This window comes from Podarcis erhardii (genome assembly GCF_964252035.2).
Source record: "Podarcis erhardii genome assembly, chromosome: 11".
Lineage (NCBI taxonomy): Eukaryota > Metazoa > Chordata > Lepidosauria > Squamata > Lacertidae > Podarcis > Podarcis erhardii.
This window is the reverse complement of record NC_138501.1, coordinates 34122381-34142602: the sequence shown is the minus strand read 5'-3', so window position 1 is coordinate 34142602 and position 20222 is coordinate 34122381. Positions and strand designations below refer to the sequence as shown.

Sequence of the window (20222 nt, the reverse complement as noted above, 5' to 3'; positions counted from 1 at the left end):
ATAGGGGGAGGTGATTTGTGTTATTTTTCAGCTGTTGCAGCAAAGCATGTTTCTTTTTGTTCTAGTTCCACCTAGAAGTGTTCACATTACTTCAGGTACATTGCTTTTACTTTGGGGTTACGTTAGAAAATATTAGTGGGGGTGGGGGAATACACATTGTATTGGAGCATGATGCCTTTATTGTGTCTCTTATTTGACTGAGTGAAATAATTTTAAAGCCCTGCTTTGTTTCTCCCTCTTACCCCAGGCTATGAATACAGAAGAGGAGCACGAACACTGGCAAGATAAGGAAGGCTACCTCTGTGCAGTGTGCCTGGATGTTTATTTTAATCCTTACATGTGCTATCCTTGCCACCACATCTTCTGTGAACCTTGCCTACGCACACTCGCCAAAGATAATCCAACCAGCACTCTGTGTCCTCTGTGCCGCACAGCAATTGCCCAAGTTTTTTTCCAATCAGGTATAAAGCTTTTAAAGATATATTTCATCTTTCCTAGTAACGACCAATAAATATTTAGCTGTCTTCCCTCAAAGTGAATGTTCAGGACTAATTAGACACTGTACTCCAAATCGAGTATAATGGTAACTAGTCATACATTAGGCATGATGGTAGCAGATCCATGTGTCTAAATCCACATCTATTCCAGTTATGTAGAGAAAGGGAGGAATACAAATGTTAGTAGCGAAAGTGGAAAGCCAGGAGGGGGTGTTAAACTGTCCCTCATCAAGCCAGGAGTTTCTTCCAAGACACATGTGTCTTCAACTGGGCTTAGAATCACCAATATTGGGGGGAAAGCACGTGGGGAGATTGTGTGTGTAGCACTCACTTCTCCATAGCCAAACACCCTGCCCCTACATAAGGGGGGAAGATGCTGCTTGAAACACAATCAGTTACGTTCTTAATAGTCTTACCTGTTGCTAGGTCCACCCCAACCCTGTTTGATGCAATAAACCCAAAAGCATGGGCTATACAAAAATTAATGATTACAGCAGGTGTTTCAGTTTTTCCACAATATGATCTATCTCAGTCCAAGTTCCTGTGAATAGCTCAAAGCATTCCTCTCTCACAACATTAAAAATATAGCACTAGAAACCAGAATAGCAGTAATCCATTCTTCTAAGATTTCTCCAGCTATGCAACTTCTGAAATTAAAGAGTGGGTACAAACATTATCTGGTTGAGCTTAGATACCCTGCAGCCCAGAGAGCTTTTTCCTTATTAAGTTTTCAGCTTTGAAATCTGCAGTAACGGGGGAAGAGCACTTGGTATGCCCACAGGACCAGATAAGATGCATTTGTGGTTCAATGGAAATTGAAGAGCTAGCTCATTATTTATTGTACTGTCCATTATATAGCACATCCAGAGATAATCACTTGGGCGCTTTTCTAAAGAGGATGAGTAATGGCCCACAAAATTCCAGATTAATTTTTTTGCTAGGTTTCTGCCAAAATGGTGGCAGAGACAACTTGCCTGATTGAGTCAGGAAGGAAGGCTATTAATTGCAAAGGTGATGAGAATCATTAGTGATCCTGTGTTTATGTATTGAGGTTTTGGACAGCTTTCCTTCTGCACTAGAGCCCAGGCTAGACTATGCTTTCCCCCAATCTTCTCTGCATATTTATTTAGAAAATTTTGATACTACTCTTCATCCTACAATTAATCACAGAATGATATCCAGCAAAATATAAAAACATTATAAAATACAAACAATAATTTAAAAATAATGAAAACACTAAACCATCATAAAAAAATAAGGCAAGGGCTAATCTCTACCAATATCCTGCCACTTAAGTACTGCAAGCTGATAGACTACCTAGAAACTTCATCAGCTAATAATCTACTTTAGGGTGCTCCTATATAAAGTTGCAGAGAGCTCTTTAATTGCATGTGCTCAGCTTCCTTGACTATGATTGAGACCCTTCTGCTTTAAAATCTATACTTAATATCTGTATGTTTACTTCCTAGACTGCAGCCCTTTATATAGCTAGGGATGCTATATAAGTATTCAAGAAGATATCACATCATAAACAAATAAGCTAAAAGTATTGCTCTGCTTTCCTTTGGACCCCATCAGTGAGTCCAGTGAGTCTTGTCATCTGAGCAACCCAGGACCTCCATACAAACTGCCCAGGCTTATGCTCCAGAGAGGTCACTTTAGTGCTGCAAGTACACTGACATGCAGCCTTGAACCACAGTGTATATAGCTAGACATACCCAAATGCTTACATGCAACCTATCTAGAATCTGCTGTGGCCAGATCCTAAGCATACTTGTTCAGTGCAACTTATTCCCTGGTAAGAATGGATAGGATTGCAACCCAGGTCATGCAACTGTAGCCTGTATTTTAAAGTATACAATGCTTACAAGTGGTATATATTTTTTTTAAAAAAAATAATTAGATCTGTTTTAACATGCAGCACAGAGAGCAACTGTTAAAAAAACACAGACCCAAAATTCTAGTTAAATGGTAACTAGTTGGATAATTAAATGGTTTTCTGGGTTGTGGCATTGGTCTTGATTCCACATTACTGAGAATAAGTTTCCTGAAAGTAACAGATCTATATACAAGAGCTCATGCTTGCCAGGTTTTCTTATATGTGTTTTGTATTGAATGTTTAATTTTTTTTGGATTTTAAAATTCCTTTATGTGCTGCATGGAGACTGTGTGTGTGTGTGTGTGTGTGTGTGTGTGTGTGTGTAACATGTGAGAAAAGTAAATAAAATCTTTGGCAATTACAAAATTTACATTATGAAATGGTTTACATTTGTGACGTCTTTTTTTCCTTCCCCCACACTGCAGAACTGAACAATTCAACAAAGGCTCACTTTCCTATTGAATATTCAAAATTAAAGGAAAATTTTCAAGAATCCGGTTTAGCAAAATGGCCCCTCCCTAGTTGCAGGAAGGCATTCAGAGTTATTGAAGGTAAGAAAGACTGCTAAATATTTTGCCTTTTCATGTGTCACATGCAGCCTGTAGCATTCATGTGAATGGATTTGATGCCATTTCTTGGCTGCTACCTGTAAATTTTGCAACCTAAGGTCTACAGATTCATTACATTACATGCGTCAGAGTTCATAACAGGACACTACTGGGGCCCTGTATTGAAAGAGTATAGGATAATACCACTGTTCAGATTGGTGGGTCTAACTGGTATTTGGGGTAGTCTATGCACCATGTTGTACAATATTATTGCTGTGTTTCACATTTGAAATCTAGGTATGTGCCATTTTCCTGTAATCTTACTTTACTGTCAGTTTCCCCAGGAAATACAGGTGTGAACCATCTGAAGTTTGCTTTCTTTTTCATTCAGCTTCCTACTAACTTCCGCTTACAGGTTTTCAAAATCTTAAACAGATTATAAATGCTTCTAAATAAATAAATAAATAAATAATACTATTGCCCTATGCAATGATTTGTACAATCTTATAATAGTATGACTATGATCTTTGATTCAGCAACAGCCATTGCCCTCTAATATGCATTGTTGCCTCATGGGGCTTGGACATGGAATTGCTTGGAGTTGGCTTAAACTGAGGTCCTTTCTGTTTCACGAATGCTAAGAAGTAGGCAGAAAAAGAACAAGAGACCCTCTATCATGGTTCAGAATAGGCACTGCCATGACATGACTTTATCACTTATTCTAGGGAGCAGAGCCCTGCACTGACTTGGTTTTATTTGAAACATATTCTTTACTGGCAAACCTTGGAACAAGATTGGAAGGTTAACTCTGAGGGTACTATATCCAGAATTTATAAACAGTTGACCCAAAAGCATCTTCCAATGTAGTACTGTAAAACTGGGTCAGTCAAGGTCAGTCCTATTTCACTGAAAGCAACAAAAAATGTTCTGTGGCCTATGGAGCATTTATGGTTCTGCTCCCAGGCAAAATTTACAACCAGCAAAGACTATGCTTTTCTCTTCTTTCATTGAGTACCATTGTCCTACCAGGCTTGTGCTGAGCATGTATTTTTTGTTGTTACATAACTGCCATAAACACAGCACAGGACACACATTGTTGCTGGTATCCTTGTTTGCCCAATGTCACTTTGAAAAGAGTAGTCATGCAGTATAAAATGACAGGTCTGATGGAAGCAACTTCAAAGAGTTGATCTAGCTAAATGTCAGATAAAGGAAGGAATCTGCAGAAATGCTGTTGGGATTTTAGAAAGAATAATCATAAAGAGAAGGAATGTCTAGATGCCCTCTAACATTAGTTACAGATGTATATTCAAGAGTGAAGATAAGATGAAAAAGGTGGGTTTGGGCATGACCTCTACTTCTGTCACAAGCTTGAAATTGATGGCTCATTAAACCACTTCGAGCTTTGTAATTCTGTTATTTAAAATACCAGAATTTAAGAGCAGTTTTAGTATTTCAGTGAACTTCTTCAGGAGGTTGTACATTTCCTTCCTTGTAGGCTTTTATGAGAAAGGTTGAACAGGCACCTGACAGGGATGCTTTAGGTACAGCTATATTGACAGAGATTAGGGAACTGAACAACAGCCCTCTGGTTTCCTTGCCGCCTTATGATTCTATAATAATGCCCACCTAGTCATTAATAAGTATATTAAATATCAATTAATGTTTAACCAAAAATACTCATGAATTAAAGTCACTGCTTCTCATCAGCTGATAATTAGCATCCAGTTACAAATCCAATTATTGGTATTGACTAGCTGTGCTAGCTTAAGACTGTTTTTGTTATGAGAATTGCTATGAGTTACATAAAAGAGTAATCACGGAGAGTCAAAAAAAACCAAACCCCACCCAAATGAGTGTGCCCAATCAATTTTACTGAGTAAAACTCTCAGTACATCCCTAGTTCTGCTTTCATGCCGGCAAACTACTTGCTGGCTCTTTTTTCTAATTCCTCTCCCTATATTGTATTCCTTAGGATTGCTAAAATATTTATAGAATCTCTAATGCCTTTTGGGTCACTCCTCCCAAAGGCTCTGTGAGCCATGTTTTAAACATAATGCATTATGTTTCTTTCCTCACCTTTCTACACTTTCAGAACATCCTGAGTACATGTTGCTACAGAGAGCTTGTGAACACTTCCTGTTAAGACAATTTTTCATTGAAGAAAAATAATAGATTTAAGTTCCATGGAATCAGTGAAAACACTCTATCCAAAAAGCAAGAGTCTTAAAACTAGAGATAAAACATACAAACTACTATCTTACCGTTTGTAGTTGTTTTACAATGCTTTACGTTTATTTTCCTTATTACTGTATTATTATTTACCTGTCCTTTGCCCTAAGGCCCCAGACCGGGTTACAACAATACAACATTTAAAACAATTTATTATCACAAATATAGGGTGAGTCCTGAAAATAGATATCTCAGGCATCAAAGCTGTGCATCTTCAGCATTCAGGACAAGTTGTATAGTGAATTGCCGTATGGACCACTGTGAGGAGTTCCACAGCTTAGGGAAGAAGGCTATTCTGTTATTTTTAATAAGTGCTTATTCTGTAACAAGTGAAAACATGCTATTCTACAACATTGTTCTGAATCACTCAATGAACAATTAGCTTTAAGACCTGCTGTAATTAAGATAGCTACCTGCATTGCTCAAATAATTAATTACATGCTCACTTCATATATGTAGCATTTTAAGTAAAATTGTCCATTACCTGCAGTTTTCATCATGTGACAACACTTCACATAAATTTTACATGGGCAGGTATTTTTCAGTCCCCCACAACCACTACACCAGTTGAAGCCACTGAGATGCAAATTCTTTGTGGCAGGCACAAGTATGGGGTACGATGGTGGCACAAGTACTATCGATGGGGTGGACTGAAGAACTGTAGGATACAGCATAAATTTGCTTTTCTGCTGTGCTTCCCACATCTCTTCCACCCCATCCTATTTCAGCTGGCAAATGGTTCCACCAGTGACTTGCTCTGCCAGTGTTCCTGCTATTCCTCTGGGGTAAAGGGGCTTCTGCCAAATCCTGTTGCCCCTAGGCCAGCATATCTTGAGTAAAGGTAAAGGACCCCTGACCATTAGGTCCAGTCGTGACCGACTCTGGGGTTGTGGCACTCATCTCGCTTTATTGGCCGAGGGAGTCGGCGTACAGCTTCCTGGTCATGTGGCCAGCATGACTAAGCCGCTTCTGGGGAACCAGAGCTGCACACAGAAACGCCGTTTGCCTTCCCACCAGAGCGGTACCTATTTATCTACTTGCACTTTGACATGCTTTCAAACTGCTAGGTTGGCAGGAGGAGGGACCAAGCAACGGGAGCTCACCCCGTCGCAGGGATTCGAACCGCCAACCTTCTGATCGGCAAGTCCTAGGCTCTGTGGTTTAACCCACAGCACCACCCACGTCCCTTATATCTTGAGTACTGTGCCCTAAATGGGTTGGGTACTTATTGGCTGTGACCCAAGCCTGGTGGATGCTACTCATGAAGATGTGGATGTCCTTTTGCTTTCTAACTCAGCATACTATGTAGCCTATGATGATGATGAAGTAGATAAAGTAAATCAATACCAAAGGCTTAGCCTTGAAGATTTGGAAAGAATAGAAATAGATCCTGAACCAACTCTCTTTCAGAGCCCAAGTTCATGTGCATGAAGCTCCATTATAAATACAAAGACCCAAGTGGATATTTCCATACCCTTAGAGCAGTGATGCGCAGTCCTGAAGAGGATGGAAAAGATACTCTTCAGTGCATTGCAGAGATGCTGCAAATCACAAAATAAGCCATGGGGTTAGTTGTAGCCACTACTGAGAAGAAACTGGAGAGGAAAAGTAGTAAACCCCATGCGGACATCATTGGTATTAGATCCCAAAATAGAGGGTCCCTAGCCCAAGGAAAATACTACTTAAAGAGAAAGTTCTCATCTCTTAATCAGAAAGTGAAGCAAACCAAATTCAATGTAAACATCAGCAACCTTAGATAGTTGGGGAACTTTACAAAGCCTAAAATGAAAGTCAGCTTCTTAAGACCCAACTTGAAAGTGAATCTTTGGAAATCTGACAATAGTCTTGAAACCATGGAGAATCCTGTGGTGGCCTGGGACGCGGGCTTGGACTCGGAACCAGAGGAGTCTCAGTCCACACCGGATCCTTTGCCTCAGGCGGCATCTGAACCTAGTCTGAAGAGCCCCAGTCTGCACAGGTTCCCCTGCAACAAGCACCAGCTGGGCCAAGTCAGGGGCCTGAGCCTGCCCTGGCTCCAGATGCGGCTAGTACCTCGTGGCCTTCAGCTGGGCAATCACTTACAGCTGCTCCACTACCAGTTGGGTCAGGAGAGGCTGAGGCAGCCTCTGGGTCCAGTAACCCACTGACATCTCCCGAGCTGCAGAGACTAAGGTCTGAGAGAAGGAGAGACCTGAGTACTTGCAGGAGGAGTGCTTGCCTTTGGGCGAGACAGGGAGGTGAGTCACCGGGGGATCAGGACCGGCCATTACCCCAACAACGATAAAAGGCTGTGGGACCCCGCCCCAGGTTGCGGGAGCAACGTTGCTGTTTGCTAGAACCTACCTGAGACCCTGTGCCTGACCTTGCCTGGTTTCCTGCCTCGTGTCCTGCTTTGGCCCTGTCGGACTAACTCCTCGCGGAACCCTTGGATTCGGGTCTGGATCTGGACCGTGTTGCTTGGGTTACCCCCGGGCCCAGCACAAATCCCATGACAGATCCTAAAGCCAATGCAGAATCTGAATTGAGATCTCTTCAGATACTGATTCATTCTGATGAGTACCTTACAAATTCCAAATCTGATGATGACCAGCTGTTCATCGACTCCTTGGAGAACGTTGGACAGATAGATTAAGTTCTGCCCAGTTGTGGTGTCATTGCCTCTGCTCCTCAGCTAGGCAATCAGTCCCAGTCTATAAGCAGCACTGACATCAATATTAGCATTCCTGTTCCTTCAGAAATCCACATGACACACTATGAAGACCAAACTAAGAAGTCTGAATTGGAAGGCAAAGGACCCCAGGAAACTGCTGCCACAGACAATGCCGTATTAGAGTTCACTAAGCCGATTGATGTCTACTGCCACAGATTTATGCAGGACGCTCAAACTAAGATGACAAGTGTTTTGGAAATGGAGATGAATTCTCAAGAAGCCCAGCAAGAGGTGGATCGTGTTAGCAATAATGCTTCAAAGAAAACTGAATCTTGTTTGGGAACAGCTGTTGAGGTTCCTTCTAGACCATCTAAATTGAATGTACCATTTTCAGAGTCAGGATCCCAATTCTTAGCAGTAGAAAACACCAATGCTAAGTCTCATAACAGTCCAGGCTCCTCATCCAGTGTACTGGAAGCTGGGTCAGGTTTCCTATGACTCCTTCACCAGCAGAAAATAATAGCAGTGGGGCAGTTTCTCCTTTTGCAAAGATTCAGAGCTCCATGGTTCAAGTGACTAATATTACACAAGCTGGTTTGACCCAGCAAATCAAAAGTCCAGAAGAGCCCAGCCGAAACAGAATCTGTAAATGAAATTCAGCAAAATGAACTGAGAGAAATGTTCACACGGTGTCAGATGTGAATAATTCAGATCGAGGGAGCATACGCTTCAGATTTAAGTTGTACATACAGTATTGCTAAACTAATGGTTTGTAACGACCCTTTGAGGGGAGGGGTGAACCAACTGCCACTAAGTATTGGTATCAAAAAATGCCAGTAACTATGTTTACAGAAAGGGACGCGGGTGGCGCTGTGGGTAAAAGCCTCAGCGCCTAGGGCTTGCCGATCGAAAGGTCGGCGGTTCGAATCCCCGCGGCGGGGTGCGCTCCCGCTGCTCGGTCCCAGCGCCTGCCAACCTAGCAGTTCGAAAGCACCTCCGGGTGCAAGTAGATAAATAGGGACCACTTACTGGCGGGAAGGTAAACGGCGTTTCCGTGTGCTGCGCTGGCTCGCCAGATGCAGCTTGTCACGCTGGCCACGTGACCCGGAAGTGTCTCCGGACAGCGCTGGCCCCCGGCCTCTTGAGTGAGATGGGCGCACCAACCCCAGAGTCTGTCAAGACTGGCCTGTACGGGCAGGGGTACCTTTACCTTTACCTTTTATGTTTACAGAAAGGTTTGGGAAATGTTAATTGGGTTCTGAACAGGTTTCAGAATTATTCTCAAGTGAAGGTAAACTATATTAAACAGGCAGCTCATACACCAGTGGTTGATGTGCATATTAGTTTGTGTGATCAATTGCACAATTATCTTTTGAGACCAGTTTCTACAGGCTTTCTGATTTATGTAGAAGCTGGTTCTAAACACCTGTTAACCCTAAATGTATTTAATGTTATTGGCCAAGTGATAGTGAGTGTCTGTGCACGGGTGCATGCCCATGCAAGACTCAGCTCTCAGTTTTAACATAAAAGTGAATTGATTGGTGTTGAATTGCCAGGAGAACAAATCCCTCTATAAATATTTCTGTAATTATCTTTAAACGATTTTGAAATGATATGATAAAAAGTGTCAACGCATCTGTGAAACAGCCAACTATTTTGTTTAATTTCAGCACAAGATGTGCTCGATACTTAAATAACAGATTTAAAATAGCAACAAGCCACAATGTGATATTTCCTAACATCTTTATGTTAGTTGCTTAAACTCTCAGTAACAGTAACATGCCTGGGTGTGAAGAATATTCATTGACCTCTGATTTCCAGGTTAATATTGGGAACTTTCCTTGTATTATATAAACCATCTTCAAGTCTTCATGCACAAATCACAGAAAGTAGTTATATTAATCAGTTCTTACTGAAAACCTGCATGTAGGACACCTGTATCTAGTAATTTATTTCTGCTTAATGTGCACAATAAAACTGTCAATTTGGTTGAGGAAGTAGCACAGAGACAATGGAGGAAATTCAGAGACTTTTACATCATTTAAAAACGTTTCCCAAGCCACTATACCTCAAGGACTGCCTCTCCTCATATGAACCAACCAGGACCCTGCGATCATCATCGGAGGCCCTTCTTCACTTGCCTCTTCCATGAGAGATCCAACGGGTGGCAACACGAGAACAGGCCTTTTCTGTGATAGCTCCCTGTTTGTGGAATGCCCTCCCCCAGGGAGGCTCGCCTGACACCTTCATTACAGGCAAAAACATTCCTCTTGGGCAATTAAACAATCTAGGGTCTTTTAAACTGTGGTGGGGTATTATTTTGTTTTTTACTATGTTATGTATTTTTATGTTAAGTGCCCTGTGATCCTCAGATGAAGGGTGGTATAGAAATTTTAGTAGTAGTAGTAGTAGTAGTAGTAGTAGTAGTAGTAGTAGTAATCCCCACACAGAGAGAGACACTTAATCATCTCTATCCAGCCATGTACAAAGGTTCCAAAGTCTCACTTCATATGAAGCCACTGATTTTGGAAAAAGTAAATTTTGTAGAGCCTGAATGTTAGAAGATTCAGGACAGATAGAAAAAAGTAGTTCTTCATGCAGCACATAGTTAAACTATGGCACTCACTTCCTCAAGAAGCATTGATGACTGCCAACTTGGATGGCTTTAAAAGGGGACTGTACTGACTGCCACAGTTAGAGGCATTAGAGGTTGGAGGTTGTTGGGAATTGCAGGTGGTGTTGTGCTCATGTCCTTTTAACAAGCTTCCCACAGTATTCTGGTTGGCCACTGTGAGAGCAGGATGCTGGGCTGATCCGACAAAATCATCTGACGTTAATCAGAAATGGCAAGGTTCAAAAGCCAGTTGGGAACATTTCAGCATTCCAGGACATTCTGTAAATGACCTTAAAGCAGCCATCCTGGCCACGGTCTGTCAGAGAACTATTTGTCCATCTAGCCCACTATCTCTCTCCTTCCTATGTTCCTTAATGCCTTTATTGTGTTTCATACCTGCATGGTTTATTTTTTGAATTAAATTGCATTCCAAGCAGTCGTTTGGGGGTTAACAATCAAGTTTTAACTTGAAGAAAATTTTCATGCATTTTCCCTCCAAATCCAGAAACCTTCACCCATATTTGTTATCTTCATTAACAGCTGTTGCTAGCCACCTGCTGTGAGGCCGAAAAGGAAACTTGAGTGACTGTTTTCCACATGATTTTTTTCAGCATCACACATTGCTCACATCTATATATAAAATGTGCTGCACAATCATACAAGGATAAATCTCACTTGGCTAAAATCTCCTGAGTTGTGAGAAATGCAGGTACTGCTCTCAGCTTAGAATGTGCTAAAATGTTAGCTTCTGTTTGATTTACCTGCTACTCTTTGGTTAGCTACTTAGATTAAAAACAAACAAACACCACCTGTATGTTTTCCATCACTTTGCTCATTGACTTTCTTCTGTTCATAATAAAACAAAAATGATGGGTTGTTGTTGTTTTTTGCACCATCTCACATAATGTCTCTAATGGACTTTTGCCTGTTGTTTTTCTTGAGGGTAGGAGAGAGTGGTTACTTTCTAAAATGCCACAAAAATCAATGCAAGGTAAAGAAAACAGCTGAAAGAAGGAAGATGAGAGCATACTGTTAATCGAATCACAGACAGTTCGCTTCTTGGAGCAAAGACTGACTGTCTCTTATTCAATTAACACAGTTCACTTTTGCCTTCTTTGTTCTGAGAGCAGTATAAGCAAGTAGATTTTAGCCTGGAATCATTATAGATTTATTTTATGTTTCTTAAACAACTGATGCAAAAACCTCTGGGAGTGTTTTTAAACAATTAGTCCCATATATATATATATATATATATATATATATATATATTCATTCATTGGTTCTGTGGCTGTCATACAGAACAGTTTCCTGATGGGCATCCTCTACCTCTCTTCAGACTTGCTTCATAAAAGCATCCATCCCCACAGTTTGCCTTACTAGCCGCATAAATGTAACACAGACCACATTGTCCCTGAAACATCACAGGGCCCCATCATTGAAATCTACATAGAATAAATTTTAAAGACACGGAGAAACTAGTTGAAGGGAGAACTACAAGGAAGGTATTTGAAAGAAGACATTTGATTAAAACAGCCCTTTTTTGTTTGTTAACAGAATTTTTCTAGATAGAAGTATTCCTATTTAAGTGTGTGTCTCAAGTTATCAGGGAAAAAAATAAATGGCGTGAAACATCTTCTAAGGAGCTGGATATCAAGCAGACATTTGCATCATATTACTAAATACAGTATGCAAGAGCTAAAGCTTCCTAAAATCACTGCAAAACAGGCAAAAGACTTCCAAAATTACCCTTTACCCTTGCCACTAAATCTCTACTAGATGTCTGGCAGACCAAGATTATGCTTTTCTTATACCTAGTGCCTTTCTGTTTGCTGGAAATGAGTGAAAAATGTTAACATCCTTCAGTAATGGTGACAACATTCGGCTTTGCAGGTTAGCAGAGGCCAATGTGGTGAACTACCCTTCATTCCAATTGGGTAAGGAAAAATTATGAGCCCTTTGGTCCATCTAGCTCAATATTGTCTATCCTGGCGAGCAGCAGCTCTCCAGTGTTTCAGGAAGGACCTTTTCCCACCCTACCCAGAGATGCCACCAGGGACTGGACCTGGGGCCTCCTGCATTCAAGGGAGATGGTCTGCCTCTTGAGTTGCAGTTCTTAGTAACACATATGCTTATGGTGCTGCTTGAGTTTGGGCCGGAGACTAGGCTGGGAGTGGGGTGATCCTTCCATCTTCCCAAAGGCATATGGAAAATAATTCTTAAAAACAATGAAAATATTTTAAAGTCTTTATGGAAAGCAAAATGAGAAACACAACTGGTGACTAAAGAACACCCTATTCATCCATAGCCACGTGTACTGAGAAGACCCAGCTTCCCTTTTTTTAATTTGGTGTGGGCTATTTAAACCACAGAGCCTAGGACTTGCCAATAAGAAGGTTGGCAGTTCGAATCCCCACGACGGGGTGAGCTCCCGTTGCTTGGTCCCTGCTCCTGCCAACCTAGCAGTTCGAAAGCATGTCAAAGTGCAAGCAGATAAATAGGTACTGCTCCGGTGGAAAGGTAAACGGCGTTTCCATGCACTGCTCTGGTTCTCCAGAAGCGGCTTAGTCATGCTGGCCACATGACCCGGAAGCTGTACGCCCGCTCCCTCAGCCAATAAAGTGAGATGAGCACCGCAACCCCAGAGTTGGCCACGACCGGACCTAATGGTCAGGGGTCCCTTTACCTTTATTAAAACTGAATTAATTAAGATATAGTAGAATGAATTTCCTATTTATGTGACAGGAAGTTCAGGCAGGAGCTTAAACTTACCGTTTTTATGCTTTCGGTGCATGCAGTAATGAATCTGCAAGAGCCTTAGATGGAAGGGTGTTTTAATACTAGCATGTAACTTATGCTTTGGATTTATGATTGCTTTTCATTTACTCTTCGAAGTCAAGGGGGCTTCCCATACAGTTCTGGTGGGGAAAATTGGGTCAGACATTTAGCTAATGCAGTATGAGATGTATGACTGTGGAGTTCACCAGCAAGAACAATTACAGTAATAAAATTTCTATTTTTGAATGAAAAATGATTACATTATAAAGTCTAATCCAGGGTAAATATAAGGCAGGTTTGCTTAAAGTAAATCACACAGAGATACAAATCAAGGATTACATCTATTCATCTGAATCTTCTCAACTGGTGCAACTTAACGTCACAAGTTCAACTAATGTCACTAAACGTTTGCATGATTATGTTTTGATTCATGATTACAAGATGATTCAAAGTTGTTGAGGCAAAAATAGCCGCCTGGCAAATTTTGTGTTATATTTGCCATATGAACAGAGATAAATAAAATATAATCAAACGTAGCCAATTTGATTAAAGTCCTCTGGAGAGTGGACTACATATAGAAGATTTATATATGGAAATCAAATAGTTTCACACCAATGGCAGCACTTGTCACTTCCAGATTCATTCCTTACAAGCTGTGACATAAAATGAGGAAATAAAACCTAGGTGCACATTTTGTAGTGATGTTTAGGATATGTTAATACCCACGAGCCATTGAAAATATACTCTAAAAGCTTTTATGAAGATTAATCTAAAATACTTCTGTTATTACTGTATTAAAAACTTTAAAAAATTAAACTTTATTAGATTAAAATTATTGGGGAAGAAGCTGATCTGATAATACAGAATGTAATTTCTGCTATTGTGTGCATGTTATTCTGGCATGAGGTTTGGCATTGAGCCATCTTTCCCTTGTATATTTTTATCTCATTATTTGAGAATAAGAATGCACTATCAATTAAAAAAATGATAAAATATTATTCCCAATCCATTTCATTTAATTAAATGCTGGGAGAATGGGTTGGTTTTGTATTGGGATGAATATTTTACTTGTGTTGCATGGGGGAGGGTCTTATTTTGGGATACAAACGGAAGTTGGCTGTAGTGACAAAGTTTTGTTCCATATTCTCCTTTTATCACATATCACAGAGTAAAACCATGTCAGGTTTTTTTTTAAAAAAAATTAATCGAGAGTGATTTATTATGAGCCTTTGAGAGACTGGTCACTGGGAGGTGGTTTTTGATATTTCATGGCTTTTCTTTTCAAACTATGCACAATAGCTTCATAAGCACAGATACTCTAACTTTATAAAGATCTGCAATAGTTTGACACGCAGTCACATTTTTTTAGGTCACATTTTTAAAGCAATTTTGGCATAAGGGTAAGTACATCCATTACAAAGGCTGGAAGTTGCAAGGGGTTGTATCGTGTAAAGAGCCTATCTGAAAGGGACCACCCCATATTGGAGACAATGCTGCATGAGAAATTAGGTAACATAAAGCATAATTGGTTCCAGATAACCCAAATTAGATCTTTCATGAGCTCTTTATCGTCAAAAGAGAAAGGAATTTGCTCCCAAACCTCGTTTGTTTACAATCCTTGGGGCAATTGAAACGGTTAGCATCTCAGTTATACAAACTGCTTGTTGATCTCATTATAGGATCCTCAGAAGGCTTGAGAATGGTGTGCGAGGGAAATCTAGGGTGTCTTGTTTTATTCTATTTAATTTTTAGGGATTCTTGTTTGTTTTATGGTTTTTAACTCCCCAGAGGACATTATTGAGTGGGATATAAATATTGCAAATAAATAAAATAAAATAGAAGACATGACACAGAAGGAAAGAAAGATAGGGAGGAAAAAGGAAAACAAGCAAAATCTGGCACAAGTGCTTAAAGTTTGTATACTAAGTAGCTTGAATGGAAACATTTGGAGGGAGAAGGGCGAACTGGAACTGACCTGTCAGCAGAGCCCACGGAGTGTGTCCTGATTTATATCATTCCCTCTTTTACAGTCAGGTGGAATGACTGCTGCAAGATAGCATATGAGGGAGAGATGAGATCAAATGTAACTGGACTATTATATTAGCATATGGTTTCCCCCTGTCTTTTCTCTGTGTATCTAAGAAAAGGAATTTATACTAGCTGTATTTTTGACAGAATTATAACTTGTTCTTTTTTTTCTGGTCCTGCAGGTTTTCAAAACACAGATTCCTTTACCCGAAGGCATTTCCCACATGCTGCTCACAGGATGGACTATATGGACTTTGAGGATGATAGCAGAGGATTGCGATTTGACATGGACATGGTGATAATCTACATTTATTCCATCAATTGGGTTATAGGATTCATAGTCTTCTGCTTTCTCTGCTATTTTTTCTTTCCCTTTTAAGGACTTCTATTTCTCATTGTTTCGTTCAGCCATCAGGCACATGGGAACAGACATACCCTGATGTAAAGAGCATGAAGAAGACTTGGATTTACTGTTTTAAAAATTGAAATGGTTAAAATATCAAGAGTAACCCAGTGTCCATTTTCTAATCATTAGGTTTTTCTGTTGCATTTTGAACTTTGAATTGTGAAGAAGTATTTGTATATAGTGTGTAATTTTACTAATGCCTTCTAAAATGGACACACAGTTTTCTGATCCAATGCTTTCTTTTTGGTTCTGTATTGCCAACCTTTAAGCAAATTAGAGCAGATTCAAATGTGCATATTCACTGAAAAGTGGCTTCAGCTACAAGCAACAATTGGCATGTTTGAATCAGTCTTCATATTTCACATCCTACAGATAGACCCTCCTTATCACCTCAGATATAATGGTTTCTGTGGAGGAGTTCACACCTTAAGCAGTTAGGCTTCCTTGTGATGTTTGGAGTTCTCCATATGATCTATTTGCTTATTTGCAGTGTGTATCAAATGCACTGTATATCACATGTGTTAAGACTAGCTTTTCATCTGCAGTATTCACCCTGAATATATTAAGTTCACATAGGATATTGTTCAAGAGCAGTTTTTGTGGTGACCAATGTAGCCAAACCTGCAGAGACAATCTAGCTCTCTTTTCTCTATGTCTGTCAAAGTATTGACATGGAGGAAACTAACCTTTAGTCTCCTGAAGCAGAGTAGTCACATTTATTATGGGACAATGAGTGGAAACACAAATCAAAAGCCACATAGGTACTGCCTGTGTTTAATGGAAGCTGTTTCCACAATGCAATTAAAAGACACCCCAAAAAATCAGCTCAGATTGCTATTGTAGGAAAATGCTACACCTCATGTTTACTCTAGATAACACCATATGTGGCAACAACATTACACCTCACTTCCCATTGCCAATGGGAACATTTTAGGGAATGTAATGTTCAGACTTGGTCAGTGTCATCAAGTAACAAATAATCAAGTGATGGTGCAAGATATCAGGTGACGAATATGAACATGTGAATCAGCCCTTTGTTTCTTTCTTAGCGCTTGACATGCAAGGTGGAATAAGGTTACTTGCCTGTTACTTTAAGCTCACATCTTATACAGATTCACACATGCATGCAGAATCAACTGAGGCATGAATGAGCAATCACAGCTCAAGTGAGAAAGGTCGTATCACCACACATTTCCTTAAACACGGTGTTTTTCATTAGAGACTGCTCACACATTCAGCTGGGAGTTGTCAAGTGTTGAAAAATCAAATAATTTTATTTGTGCACAAACTGCCCTTAGATGTAAGAAGACTGGAAGCATTGCAAAGATACATATGTCACACATTCTTGTAACACACACACACAACCTCAATATGTGGAAGAATAGGTAACTGAAAAGAATGTGGCACAGATTGTTGTTTGGCATTCTGATCTTAGTCCTGTTAATCTCCTCTGCTCTCAGTATGACTGGATCTGGATCCAGCCCATAACTTAACATAGTATTTATTATTTCTAAAGTGCCTAAAACAAATCAAAACAGGGTGCTATGAAACAGTTAACCACAAGAAAATGACGCCCCTCCGATTACAATCTGAGTGTGAGACAGCAGGTGTAACCTTTGGTCTGTCTAAGAGATTTCTACTAGAGGAAAGCAATGTATTCTGAGAAATAGAGGCAACGAAATGCAAGCACTAAGAAGTTTTTTTAAAAAGCATTTTTAAATGAACACAATAAGCCAATGCAAAGAGAAGAGGACAAACACTGTTATATTTACAGACAAGAAAGGTGAGAAAAATTCAGAGCAAAAAATAGATATTTATCATTTTAGATAGCTTCTTAATTAAATAAGCCAGCTTCATAATCTAGGTTTGAAGCTAGGTTGTTTAGAAAATGACCAGAGTTTATTTTAGACTATGATCTATGCTTCTTACCAAAATTCATAGAAAGCGAAATTACTGTACTGCAAACATTTTTCTCCAAGCTGCACAGGAGAAGTGCTGAGCTCAGGCTTGTTCTAGCTCATGCACTTTGTGGTGGACCATGGTTGACACGCAAGTCAGCCCATACTCTCAAGTTCACAGCATCTTAGTCTGCCAATACTATACACTGTTTTTTATAGCCCAATCACAAATATCACTGGGAAACTACAAGGATTCTTCTGAGAAAACACTATCACAGATTAGCAGCAACTCACTGAGCAAATTTCTCAAAATAACAGGGTTTTGCCCTTGCGGGGCCAAGCACAGGAAGCATGCAGCCCTGATGCGGGGCTGCCCAAGGTAGAAATGAGACTCATAACATCAGTTTGGGGTTGAAATAGACCACAACTTTATTGATTACAGATGTAAGTAGGCTTAAGTGAAGGCATTGGAAATGCATCAGGTATCAAGCAGCTCACCTTGAAGCTTGAAGCTTTGGTTGACCTTGAAGGCTTGAACAGCAAGTCTATTTATTATGTACATTAAATTGGGGTGAACCTTGGAAGGGTGCTATGGCTCATCTTCCCCCGTGTGGACTCCCAGAGACACCCCTTCCCAGATCTCCTTTAGCCAGTAGGCTAAAGATGCAACCCAATGCCTTATCTACCCAAAGTTGTGACAATTGCTATGAGGTAGGCAAAAGCCTGCCAACCAGCCAGTTTGTCTGCTGGAAAATATCATCCCTGGCCCCAAATACAGCAACTGAGTATTCCATGGAAAGGTCCGCACGCTGCCTCACCCACCCTCCTTTGGGCAGGACCATTCAGAAACAGGCTGGGAGGGTGAGGGATCCAACAATATATGAGCAGCCAACTTCTGCTACGACTTGCCTTTTAAATTATTTGGGCGGACTTGAATGGAGCCAGGTCTGTTACCATAGCCACACTCCTTCATTACTCTGATTGGTCCATTCAAATGGGCTTTCACACCTTACAAGGCAACCACGAGTCATGCCATGACACAATGGCCCTGGGACATGCTTCACTGCAGCCATCCTTTAAATCTATACCTGGCAGCTTCCTTCTGTCTGTGCCCCATTTCTGACATACTTTGTACAGTCAATCTGTAAAGACTTCCATTTTAATTCATTAACTCTTTTATCCAATCTTTTTTGGCTCCCTCTTTTGTATTTAGCTTGGGCCAGAAAAGCTTAATCTGCATTATCTCAAAGGCAAAATACAGACCAGCTGAAAGCCTGGGGAACACCTGATGCTGCAGCTGTGCTAAAGCTAGGCAGCTGTTGCTTCTTCTATGCAATCCATTATAGAACTATGGATGTCTTTTATCACTGTATGTTCAATATAGCAATACTGTGGGGCTGTTTAAGAATGAAAATATAAACTTCAAGGTTTTATTCATAGATCTGACATGCAGTTTCCCTCACCAAAGGATTTAGGTTGTTTGGTGCTTATTTGTCATAAGTCTATGACTCAGTTGTTCCTGGCTCACCATAATGAAGAATGTGAAGTACATTTTCAGCCAAAATGTGTTTTGTACTTTGGAGCTTTAACAAAAAAAGGGGGGGGGCTAGTTCTGAAGAAATAATAAAGTAATTGTTTTTCTTGACCTGACTGATTTTTTTAATGTCATTCTCTAAAACAAAAAGATTTGAAAATGTAAACCATTTGTAAGAATGTAATTATGGTGCTTTAAAAAATAAATATCATTAATAAACATTATATCCAAATCTATTCAAAACTATAAGATATAAGTAATCTGGTATATCTTGTGTACTTACATTACTGATCTGGTACACCAGCACCATATAACATAATATTTAGGACAAGTCCACCCTCATATTACCTTTTAGTTACTACTGCACATTAGAAGTTTAAGCTTATATATCCATATGGATGACTATCCATATGGGAGGCTAGCACTCCACCTTCTTTCTGTCAATTTCTTTCTTTGTTACCTGCACTGATGGGCAAGCATGAAGTTTCCAGGGTTGGAGGTACTCATATGCCAAGGACTAGATTCTCAGATGGGTTGCAGGTCCAGAACATGGTGTCTATGGAGGACCCAACTGATGTTGAAGTTTGGGTTGATATACCAGATTAACCTCTGGTATTGCTGGTTCATCTGAGTTATCTGTTCAGCACCTCTTCATCTAGGTCAAAATCAGAGCCTGATATGCTGCTCAGTGTGGTAGTCATAAAAGGAAACGGGCACATCAGTTGCTGAGAAAGTTCAGAAGCCTATGCTCATTAAGGACCAAACTGGATGTACAGGGTAAATGCATTTGTGTCTTTCATTAGCCTTTCAAACCCTGGAACAGAAGTCCGTTGTCACATCCTATTAATATTCAATTGAGCAATGTTATCCCAGCAAAGGCCTAAGAAAGGCTGAGAGATTTATATCCTTGCAGTCAGCTCCTCTCTCTCTTCCTCTCTTCCTGATCATCTGCTGGGTCTCAGTGCACACCTGAACCTTCTCTAGTTTCTCCCTCCTCTAAAGTAGACCCCTGGTAGGGAAACCCACGGATGGCCCTCGAAGCACTCCTCTGCCATCTGATCTTCTGAGCTTGGTGTCTTATCAGCTCCTGGGGGGTGAGGATGTAGAAGGAGAGTCTGGGTCTAGGTGCTGATGATGATCAAGGGGTCCAGGCAAAGTGTC

General features: G+C 40.3%; 1 protein-coding gene and 1 pseudogene across 6 annotated transcripts in view; both read left to right on the top strand.

Annotated features, from left to right (window-relative positions):
• RNF180 (ring finger protein 180) overlaps positions 1–15737 on the top strand; it is a 55635-nt gene extending 39898 nt beyond the window's left edge. For 4 of the 5 annotated variants that reach the window (XM_081880761.1, XM_081880759.1, XM_081880758.1 and 1 more), the window contains exons 6-9: positions 66–95; positions 248–461; positions 2802–2927; positions 15406–15737. In XM_081880761.1, coding sequence (XP_081736887.1) covers positions 66–95; positions 248–461; positions 2802–2927; positions 15406–15602 — 567 coding nt within the window. In that variant the 3' untranslated portion in view covers positions 15603–15737. The remainder of the gene's footprint in view (positions 1–65; positions 96–247; positions 462–2801; positions 2928–15405) is intronic. The other variant, XM_081880762.1, reaches the window with a different exon arrangement.
• LOC309352304 (phosphatidylinositide phosphatase SAC2 pseudogene) lies at positions 6369–8648 on the top strand (annotated as a pseudogene). Its single transcript has 2 exons — positions 6369–7096; positions 7570–8648. The product of its transcript is annotated as a phosphatidylinositide phosphatase SAC2 pseudogene (transcript).
• Positions 15738–20222: the final 4485 nt, after the last annotated feature.